Genomic DNA, 12,413 nt, shown 5'->3' on the forward strand with positions numbered 1-12,413 from the left:
GTATATATTATACATTTAAAATACCAAAAATGTTCTGTAAAAAGCTAAATGCGAGCATGTAAAATACGTCAATGTTACCAACTTTTCAAAAAATTATTTGGTAATCGTACTTATTTTGCAATAAAACCTTTAAAAATCGTCAATTCTGAAAAAGTTATAATTTAAGTCTAAATAAAAATCATAAATCTCTATTATTGATACGCTAAATATAATTACAAGAATGGAATGGAAGACTGCAATTCTGATGTTACATTATGAAACTAAACTACGTTCCAATGATTCATTTATTAATTAGTGGATTTAATGTCAGACTTCAATGTCCTACGCTAACTATTCAAGTTGACTATTAAAAAGGAATTCAAGATATAATTACACTAAACAATAATGTGAAGAAAATTAACGTTTTTGATCCAGATTCGTATAGAGCTCTAGCCCAAAAATTAAGTGAAAAAATCCAGATACACCTGTAAAAATAAGAATGAAAGATCAATAAGAGTCGCAAGATGACTACAAAATAAGTCCAAAGATAAAATATTTGAAGAATTATGAGGGAGAAATTACAATATTTTTGACGCAACTAATATTATCAAAAAAGTAAAACACGTAATATCCATAAGGGAGGCACACAAATATCAAACGCGGTCTACCCCTATTCTAACCTTTGATAACAAAGAAAATATTGAAAAAAATCTATGAAATCAAGACTATTCTTAACATGATAATCCGTATTGAACTCTTCAATAAAAACATCAAAGTAATATCACAATGCAAAAAAATTTCAACTACACTCAAGCACACTGTCAGAAGGAGACTGCTTGCTATCGTCGAATAAATGCATCGTGTGTTAATAAACAATTACGTGCTTCTTTCTTCGATTGACTTTCAGTCGACGAATAATTAATCGGCAGTGATTTATAAGTCTGGTTTTTATTGCTGCAATCTCTGAATTGATGCACCAGTACAATAAGTTGAAGTGAACAAACGTATATTTGTTTCACTTTTTTCTTTTCTCTTCAGGAGGAAAAAAGAGATAAGATGAACTAGTGCAAAAGTTTAATCAAAAAGAACAGGCCTATTAAAAAACAACCTAATTGCGACAACAAACTCATCACGTCACCACATTGTGGATTATAAGACAAAAAATTCATGAATTCTGTACTGCAAACAAGGAAACAAACTATAACGATTAAATGCAAAGAATCACCGGAAATCAGTAGAATTATCATAAACATTGGAAAAGTAACATTGCAAAATGATTGTAAGCTATCACTAACGATATAATAATAAAATCAGAATCAGATACCAAAACCAAGATAATAAAGGCATATTTGTAAATAAATATAAAAACTATTGCGAGATCAATCATCGTTAGAAAATAGTACTAGTCCGAGAGGTAAACCGCTGACTAAAATTTTCTACACCAATGTCTAATTCCTAGACATTACTGTCAAATTTTTACGCAATGTCTAATAATGCCCACAAATGCCCATTAATGCCCTAGTAATGCTCGCTAATGCCCAATAATGCCCATTAAAATAAATTAATCGCTTTTAAGAAAAAACGGAACTTTTATAAAAAGTGTAATGATATTTCTTACAATTAGTATCTCGTTGCGTGCAGGTTGAATGTAAAGTCCTTATTCTACGCTCAGCAAACGAGAATGGATTGAAATGAATTGAAATGGATTCAGATTTTCAGAAATATTGATTCACGAATGTTAAAATGAATGCTTTTCAATCCTAAATGCATTTTTATTCATTTGTAGGAATTGCATGGAGAATATCTTGCCTTTCAATCTAAAAATAATATTAACTTTTTCTGTGCATACAAACATACAATACACACAATTGTGAATACTGTTCAATTCAAAATTTTGGAATAGGAAATGTAGTTTTTCAATCCAATTGCATTCAATTGAATCTAATTGAATCCAAAAAAAAAAATATTCGCTATTTAAAATACACATTCAGATAGAAAAAATTTAAATCCAATTTTAATCCAAAATTTTAATCCATTTTCGTTTGTTGAGCGTTCTTAAAAATAAAAGTAAAGATATAAAGATAAAAAAATAAAGATAAAAATAAAATCGTTTCATCTTTTATTAATATGATTCCGTGTTTCTTTGATTTATTAAAACGATATTTTTATTAATTGGACTTTTACACGTTAGTGTAAATTTTTACTCGATAGTAGCAATGTTATTTTAATTTATTACAATTACAATTTTATTAATAGCACTATTTTCACCAAGGTACTTTTATTACATTCTAATTTTACCGTTATTTCCATATTTTATTAATTAATAGATTTGTATTAACAGATTCATTTATCTATAAATATATTAATAACTGTAGAACGAGGTCTAAGAATTCTATACATCAACCTCTACAAAATAATGTAAACTTCTAAAAAAATATGTTGTATTTTTAAAAAAGATTGAAACCGTTTTATCTATTTTATTAAGAATTACAATTAGAACACAGGGAATAAGGATATTACATTGGACCTGCATACAACGAGATGTTGCAAGAAATATCATCACACGATACACACTTAAATAAAAGTTTCGTTTTTTCTTAAAAACAATTAATTTATTACATTATAACATTTTTATGTAAATATCTGCAATTTACATTGAAAATGACCTGATCGGTGTCGAAATATCTGTAAATTATTTTGTTTATTGTTATTAATTTGTACATTAAAAGATTTATTTTCATAGCCCTTTTAATTTATAATTTTATTTTGAACCATATTATTTTATGAATTATAATATTTAATATAAAATATTTGTAATAAGATTAAGTAATGATATTTTAGAAGTATAAAACTTTTTAGAAAATTTCGATTGAATGCATCGTGAATAAGAACCTATTTAACATTACATTAAATGAAGGTAGATTTTATATATATTTAATTTTTTTGTATTATTATTAATAATTTTTGTATTATGTAATTTGAAAATTATTACCTTTTTCAGAGATATCCCTGGTGAAAATTTTTCTTATAATTTTTATACGAATTGGAACATTTTTCAAAATACTCACAAATATTCAAAAAGTTTACATCTTCTCTCAGAATTTCTCATACAAGTGTATTCTGAAATATTTTGAAATTTCTCATTCTATAATTTTTAAAAAGTATTTTAAAATTTTTTAGATTTTGTAACATTTCATCAGAAATTATATTTACAAAAAATCTTAAAAATATCTTACGATATTTCATAATTAATATATGAAATATATGAAAAATTCTGAGAAAAGATGTAGATTTTTTGAAAATATTCCAATTCGTATAAAAAATGTGAGAAAGTTATAAAATTATAGAGAAATTTTAAAAAATTATATAAAAATTCTAAAAAAAATATGAAAAATTCTGAAAAAAATTTTCACCAGAGATAGCCATTTAAACATAGGTTCCGATTCAAATGTAGCCTTTTGAGACTTTGTCGCAGCTAGCTTAAATTATGTTCATGTAGGCGTACAATTAACCACTGTACAAGTGATAGATTTGACTTTCCGTTAACGATATATTCGAAACGGACATATCGGAAGTATTCAAGTCTTACTCGCGTTCAAGAACTCTGATTCCTGCTTATATCATACTTTTTGAATATGGATTTCAGGTAACAGTTAAATTTTTTCTTGTATATATTTAGCTTTAACAACCACTGAAATTCTTATAGATAATTTTATTTATCTTTGTATGCACAGAATATACGAGTAAGCAATAATGCCTATAGATTGAAGCTGCGTCTTAAGTGCTTAAATAATTCGAATTCATATACTATATATGTAGTCATTTAAACTGTATGCCGAATTGATTTTTTGGATCTAGAAATACAACTGAACTATTGTAATAGTAATATCACAAATTAAGTTGACAAGCAATTTAATAATTTGACAAATATATTAAGAAAAAATTACCAATGTGAGCCAACACAAGATTTTTTTGTGAATGTATCTTTTTATAAATAATTCTTTTGTCTTGACTTATCATTCCATTTTAAACCTCAATGGATATAGATAATTTTGTATCAATTTGTACAGAACATCATTAATCTGTTCTTAAGTCTAAAAAATTATTAATTTAATTACTTTTCTGTTAAGAATTTAGTGCCAAAATTTTTTTATTTAATTTTATTATAGTGATTTCCTTATTAGTTTGAGTATTTGATAAGATACAACAAAGATAATAGTTTTTACAGCTTAACTGTCTCTTTCATTTCTGACAACTTTATTTTATTAGATTGTGACTTATTATATTTAGAATTTGTTTTTACATTTGAATTTCTACATTTTAGAAAGTTAAGTCAAAGCTGTCAGCTTGCACTAATAAAGTAGTTAATCACGGGCTTATGTGAACGTAATTAAGTTAGGGAATACTGCAAGCAAGTCTTGAAAGATGGGCCACATTTGCATTAGAACATATTATTCAGAGATAGTCTAAATGATTATCTCTGAAAAAGCTAATAATTTTCAAATTATAGAAAACAAAAATTTTAATCTATCTTCATTTAATGCAACATTAAATTCCTATTCACAATGCACTCAATCGAAATTGAAACTTTCTACAAGTTCATTATTTATAGGGGCTAGTTTCACCAACACCAGTTCTTCTTCTTCTTCTTGTTTTTTCTGCTTGATTTTTCCTAAACCTAAAAAAAAGTCTCAGTACTATGCTTTGATTTTGGATCAAAGATCCTATGATAGCCTCTGCAGGGGAATAGAGGCTCCACTTTTCTTACTTTTAATCTTTCAAATTGATAACTCAGATTCCTTCGCAGCTACGACGGATGAGACTTCTTCTTTTTCTTGGTGTATGATCAGAACCCCTAGGTTGAGACTAGGCCACTGAGGTCTGCGGTACTAGTTATAAATTGCGAGGGGGTTACCAGTCTGCTAAAGTTTCGATCGAAAACATTAGCTTCGCCCAAGAATATGTATCGTAATGATGTCTCTCAGGACCGACACTAGCCGACACTATTCCTTCGTGAAGCGAAGGGCGGGTTCCGAGTTCCAACTGTAGTTGGCGCCACCGGTTGACTTGGAGTACGGTCAACGGAGCATGCTCTAATCATGTTGTAATATGCTCCTATCATAGCTCTTACTCATTCCAACGCGTTTGATAGAGTGATTAGGAGCTATGGTAGGAACATGTTGAAGCATGTTGGAGCTTGCGACGCGAAAAAATTTTAAGTATTGATCAATAAATAATGAAAATTCTAGTGAACTTATTCACTTTTGTAATTTTCATCTCATTTCGGTTGTGGTCAAAGTCTCGCTACAAATGCTTTGAAGCGTTTGATGGATCAATTGGAAGAAAAAATTTTATAAATTGACAATTAAAAAACGCTTCAAAAGCATCACGTTGATCGTACTTAAGACCGTCTTGAATATAAGATCTGATTATGAATACTGGTCAGTATGAATAAAGGGCCAATTTCATCAACGCCAATTAGCTTAATTGGCCGTTGATTGACCAATCGCGTTTGCTGTTTAGTAGAATCAACAATTGCGGTTGACAGTTCTACAATTAAGCTTGATCGGCGTTGATAAAACTGGCCCGGAATCAGAGTACATATTGAAGAGATTATAGATTGAAGGATTGAAGTTTGACCAATTAGACAAAAAGAGCCAAAATTTCTTTGTCCTCATTGGTGAAATTTCAATCTTTAATCTTTAATCTCAATTTTCAATGCATAGTCTGATTCCAGTCTTAAAGTAATTAAATCGATATTAAAATTAAACTGAGCGCGTTTCACTGAACATTAGCAACGCGAGCATCATTTCATCTTTATTTAATATTTGAAAACGATAAGGATAAAATGATGTTAGCGAGCGTTAATGGCCTGGCAAATCAAGCAGTGGTACGATGCGCGACATGCAATGAACGATATCCAATCAACATATAACTCTTCTAGAAAAGCATGTTGATTGGTTATTGCGCGTCGCATATTGCTGGATTCACACTGGATCCGACGTGCATCATAATGATATTCTGCAACCAGAAAACAGAATTTTATTTCATATACCAGAAAGCAGAATTTTATTTCATATACCATGATACAAAGCAAAATTCTGTTTTTTAATTGGTTGTTAAGTCGTATAACACACATCGGATTCCAGTGTAAATCCAGCATATCGCGATGATGTGCCATAAATAGAACGCATCTTATATTGAAGAAGAAGATAGAAACGAGCCTTAATAAGAAATTAGGGAGTTTTTGCAATATCATTTATAAGGCGTCGAAATGCTTTTTCTATAATGCACGTGACATATAAGAGCACTCCTCAGATTTGCATTACCGAACGCAGCTTATCTAGATAGGATGAACGCTAAGGTTAGGTTAGGTTAGGTTATCTTCTTAACTAATTAAGAAAAGGATGACATTAGCATATCTAAATTCGTTATTGCAAGAACATCTGATAATGCTGAGATAACGCTAGAAATGTATTTCATTTCGCGCATGATGTGCATGATCACGAGATATTATTAAAGACAGTCGGCGCTTATGGAAATTTGCGTGCCTGTTAAAATTTAAATTAAGGCCCGATTGTTCCACCTTTTGATAAATTTAATCTGTTGGGTAAGTAGCAAGATTACCCAATTACATGCGCGGATTCCCAGATTTACAGGATTTATCCCTATAGGGTAAAATTTACCAAAAGGTGGAACAACCAGCCTTAAGAGTAAGAAACTAATGGTATGGTATTAATTTCATGATTTATTAGTTTTATTAGTTTTGTAGACATGCACATACGTTTAAAACTTAATAATACTAGATTTTGATTGAAAATTGTAATTTTAATGTTATTATCTAGGTTTGATTATCAACAGAGATAATTACAGAGCAAAAATTGTAATTTTTCAGCAATATTTAAGATATTATAGCATTAAAAATATGCATATTTATTTATACAACATTTATATAATAAAAAAAATCACGAATTTAATAATAATATTATTGAAATATTTGTTAATAATTATGAATTTTTATTATCGGCAACGCCATTGTTCTTCAATTATCCCCAGGCTTCATTGATAGTTATAAAAATTTGCTCAGAGTTGACGATCTTTGATAATATCTTGTTAGTAGCATGATTATGGTGATCATATATTCTTTATTTTAAGTAGCTGCTCTTTAAATTTATTTGTTTCTCCAACTCAATTTTCTTTTATTTTCCAATATTATTTTCCTTTATTTGACATTATGGAAAATTTTTTTCCGAGTTCTTTTCTAGCATTCTAATGTTTAGTATTATATTAATGAGTAAATTTTTACGGAAAATATTTTACAGTTTCATGCATATAAATATAGTTTGTTTTTGTTAATTTTTTATATTCTTAATTTTTAAAATTAAATTTATTCAAATTACAATTGTTGCTCATTTTTTATTGTTTCGAACCTTTTATTATTTCAAATCAAAGGTTTGTTCCAATATAGTCGAATCAGTTTCAAACTATCAGAAACCTGCGCATTATTTTAATTTGATTATACTGCAATAAAATTTTATAATGCACGGATTCTTGACAAATTGACTTGAAAACATATAGGACAACAAAACTCTAACTCTTTAAAAATTTGTCCTTTATTTTCTTTAAGAAAATATAATATGATGCATATATTTATCCTTGTTGTTCACCAAATGTAAACAAGGATAAATGATCCATTATGCACATCATGCATGAAATGGAACACACTTTAGGTTAAGTCAACAATGGAATAAAGTTTATTTAATTTTTAATTGGACTAAAGAATAAATGCATAAAACTCCCAAAAAATCCAATAAATCCAAGTTTCTTTTTTTTTAAAAAACCTATCTAGGTTTTTAAACTCGGATTTTTTCAACCCTGATTATAATATTATCATATAAAATATAAATCTCTTTCTCTTTACCTAATACATTTCCTAGGGAAGATAAAGCCACAGTCAGCAAAACAAAAAAATAAATTCATTAAGAGTATAGAAGTCATTATTGAAAACTTACAGTTACACACATTTTGTACTCAGTACATGTCAATTAATGAATATTTTCATAACAGTATGTTTGATTATGTATTGTGTGCAATAAAGTAAGTATATTACATATTCTATATACTATCCCAAATTTTGCCATAGTTTCTTTGCAGCGGAAAACATGTATCCTAAACATTAAAAGATATTGATACAGAGACATAATATTATAATATGTATAGAATTATTTTATACAGCCTAATCTCTAAATAGAGCCATATAGATCATGTGATCCTATACTTATTTTTTTCAAGTAGACACTCGATGTTAAAATTATAAATTAAACTACTTTCGCGATACTGGATATCGTCTTATAAAGGCTGAGTAGTCATCACAGTCATATTGAATCGTGAAGATGAAATCGTCAGAAACAAAAAATGACGCGTTAATTTTTATTACGTGCCATTTATAAATAAAGACAATTTCGATAAAACAAAATGATGAGATTTCTTTAAAACATTTGTAAAAATGGACGAAAGTTATGCTTATCCCCCTTGACAGTCAATAAATAATTGTAAAAAGTGATAAAAGGCATGTGTAAATGAAAATAAACTACGCATGTGCACTTAATGTTTTATTATTTTTTACGATTATTTGGGATAAGCTTTCATCTATTTTTACAAATAAAGCATCATTTTGTTTTATCTAAATTGTCTTTATTTATAAATGGCATGTAATAAAAATTAAGGTGTCATTTCTCGCTTTTGCCGGCACGATTCAATATGACTATGGTGACTACTCAGGAGCCTTAACAATGCTCCAAGTATTGAAGCGTTGATTAAAACGATTCGTTTCGCTTTCAAATACTTTTTTAACGTGTATATTTCTTAATAATGAAATATGTCAGTTTAAAAATATTAATTTCTTACTTTAAAAATCATGATCAATTACATACATACATGTATGTGCATGTTTTGGATTTTTAAGGTAAGAAATTAATATTTCTAAATTGACATATTCATCATTAAGAAATACACGTTAAAAAGGTATTTGAAAGCGAAATGAATCATTTCAACGCTTAAATATTTTAAACGCGTATTGGTACAAATCAACTTCGACAGTACAAATCTATATCATTTTTTCATTATCTTCGAGAAAGTAAAATCGTGATATATAAAAGTCAGAATTTTATTTGATTAAATTAACCCATACAAGGGTACCAACTTGTCGTATCATTTTGCCTATGGCAAAGGTGGTACATGATACATGGTCCCACGTATTTATCACAAAAATATTAAATATATCGCAGTGTGTACCAATACGTTGCGAAAGATTATTAATCATTGAAGATTATAAAACTCATAGTACCTAAATATATAAGTTATTTTCCATACGAAAAATAGTAGATGTAGAAGCACGGACACTATATCAATTTTACAAGTTAACTTACAAAAATCTTCAAATGTCGCTTTAATTCTATTTGTCCCATTCGACTTCAAACTAATATCACCTCGTTTCTATTGCGTGGTAGTATCAGAAATGCTTTGTCTCCACGTAGCGTGAAAAGGAATCTTCAAGATCTTAACTCGTGTTTTGGGTAAAGCGGTTAAAAGAAGCTTCTGCAATTGTGGCAATGGCAAAATGTCGACTTGCGGTCCCGTTTGTTGCGGTTGTTGTTTATCATCAGCTATAAAAAAATTATTAAATAACATTTCACAATTTAATCATAGATTATTTGTGGAGATAATAATGTTAATCAGTTAGCCGATAACTAGTTTTACAAGTTAATATACCTTCTTTTTGGTTCTCATTTTCATCCTCAATATCCGAAATTAATCTTAAGCAAGGAACAGGTTTTAAAACTGGTATAGAATCTCCTGTAATTTGTTTTTTCATAAGATTGCACTGATCGATAAACAGTTCTGTAACTCTGAGTAACTCAAGCGTAACACCCCATATAAAATGCGTTAAATTGTCTGACAATTCTGTGACACCTCCAAGCACCATGTTGTTAGATGTCGCCGACTGGGATATATAAGTCGGTATAATTAATAACCTTTTGATGTTCTTGCAATTAGCCAAACATTTGTCAAAACCATTCTTCACATCAAAATTGACCAATTCCATCTGACTCAAATTTTGCAATTTCGATACGCCTTCAAGGATATCAAATGTACAACACGATCCTTGACCTTTTTCAAGTCTAAGACGTTCCAATTTATTTAAATTGATTAAAACAGTAGTTCCAAACTTATCAGGAAAATCAGAGCATTCGCCTAATTCTAATGTTTCCAAGTTTGTCAATGATTGTAAAACATCGATTTTTTTCTTTCCAAGTTCCTTAACTGATGTTAAACTCTGTACATAAAAGAAAAATAATATATTATTTTAAATAAGATATTTTCTAATATTTTCTAATATCGTATAATAAAAATAAAACAAAAAAATCATAATAGAAATTTTGTTGGAGAAACACAGATTTAGAAGTGTGCGAATTAGTTCAAGCAAATTCAAATTCGCATCTTGTATCAGTGCTTACCAATCTTCGTGCAAGTGCATGCGCTTATTGGCTTACATTGTAAAGAAAATGCTATTTATTTTTTAAAATATTATTTTTTTTTGTTTAAGCCAATGAAAGTAAAATAAAGATACAAATTTAGCACAACAATTAGCTTTAAATTAGATTTCGACACATTGAAAGAAATGTTTCGTATATATAATCATATTTTGATGAAATGTGACTAACAAAAACTAATTTTCTTACTTTTTCATTAAAAAATTGTATTATTGTCCTAACTAAAATTTACGACAACCAAATTTTGATTAGAACAACAAATTAGAATTACATTAGAATAACAAAAATTTTAGTTAGGATACAATTTTTAAATGAAAGAGAAAGAAAGTATTTGTTAGTCACATATAAAAAAGTGGATGGTTAAATGATTATATATATTGAATATTTCTCTCAGTATACAATAAATAGTCACTGATACCTTTAAAATAATACATTATTATAATCGCGATTATTTGTTTACTTATACGCATGAATTTAAGTTTAATTTATCAATAATTATGTTATAATGACTTGATTAAATTCGAATATGCAAATGCTTAATTTGCAAAACTCTACATAGATTCTTACCAATTGTGTTAAGTGTTTTAATTCTTGTAAAGGTGTAAGATCTTGTTGTAAGGACATTCCAGATATTGCTTTGAGTCTGAGTTCTTGACATCGACTCAAATTTCCGATCGATTCTAATGTAAGAGATTCACATTTGATCGACATCGCACTAAATACTTCTAATTGTGGACAAGTCTTAATAACTTCTTCCACAACCGAAACGGGACATCTGCATAGTTCAAGTTTCACGAGACTGGTCACTCGTGGTATGACAGTCAAGAATTTCTTCCAGATGCTATCGGACTCGCCAGCAATTAGCATCTTCCTGAGATCTAGATGATGCGTGCCACGTTTCTGTAATGTATCCGCCAAACCATCCCAGTCAGTTACTTGACTGTTTTTCATTCGTACGGTCTTCCATAGAGTTTGATGTGCAGCGAGATCACGCCACGTTTTACAAACTCGTCCGGCTCGCAATAACTCTTGGACCTTAAGATATTGAAAAATACGCAGCAGGGAATGATAACCGGCGCAAAATGTATTCATGAAATTCTGTTGTGGCTCTAATTCCTGTTGATTTTGTTTCCTCCTGAAAACATTAGAAAATATGCATTTTAGAAATTTTACATCAACTATATTTGTGGAAATGCCTATATCATGTTACACATTGAAAAGACAATATTTATTTCTTAAAATTTATAAAATAGAAGCAAAAGAGTATTTTTTTAAAGAGACTTTTTTAAGACACAATGATTAAAAATTATTTGTTTGTACTATAATTTTCAATATAAAAAGCCTCTGATAAAAATAATTTCGCGAATGTATATATTCTTATTAAAAAAGAAACAAATTCAAAATGAAACAATCAATATGGAAATAAAAAGGATATGGGATGGCGGAGGATTGTGAGAATTTATAGGAAAACGCACTAGGAGTTTTTGTTTCAGCTCGCACACATGTCTTTATATCTGCAAATATAAAAAGTAAAAATGAATTAGATTTTTTTCACTGAAGCACTTATCAATAACTTTGTAATTGCAGCATGAATGTAAACATTTATATTTATACATAAATGTGCATTTCAACATCGAATAAAACTAATGCTTAGATTTAAGAATTAATAAAAATTAATTTACCTTGATACTACAATTACATAAAAAACCGTGATAATCACCGGGTGCATCTTTTATTTGTTTTACATTTGTTATAAATTTGGCCACATTTCTAAGAAGCTAAGGCAGTGTGCTTCGGTCATAAGATAAAATCAAATTCATTTTTAATGTTGCATCTTTATATTTCCAAATATAATAAACATCAGTATATATAAATATATAT

The 12,413-nt window shown here is 28.7% G+C and overlaps 1 protein-coding gene across 1 annotated transcript in view; it reads right to left on the reverse strand.

Moving 5' to 3' along the window:
* Positions 1 to 9,189: 9,189 nt before the first annotated feature.
* LOC108686851 overlaps positions 9,190 to 12,413 on the reverse strand; it is an 18,845-nt gene continuing 15,621 nt past the window's right edge. The window contains exons 8-10 of the mRNA XM_018192350.1: positions 11,100 to 11,667; positions 9,751 to 10,315; positions 9,190 to 9,644 (exon numbers count right to left, since the gene is read on the reverse strand). Coding sequence (XP_018047839.1) covers positions 9,475 to 9,644; positions 9,751 to 10,315; positions 11,100 to 11,667 — 1,303 coding nt within the window. The 3' untranslated portion in view covers positions 9,190 to 9,474. The remainder of the gene's footprint in view (positions 9,645 to 9,750; positions 10,316 to 11,099; positions 11,668 to 12,413) is intronic.

This window comes from Atta colombica, unplaced genomic scaffold, assembly GCF_001594045.1.
Source record: "Atta colombica isolate Treedump-2 unplaced genomic scaffold, Acol1.0 scaffold100, whole genome shotgun sequence".
In the NCBI taxonomy this organism is placed as follows: Eukaryota; Metazoa; Arthropoda; class Insecta; order Hymenoptera; family Formicidae; genus Atta; species Atta colombica.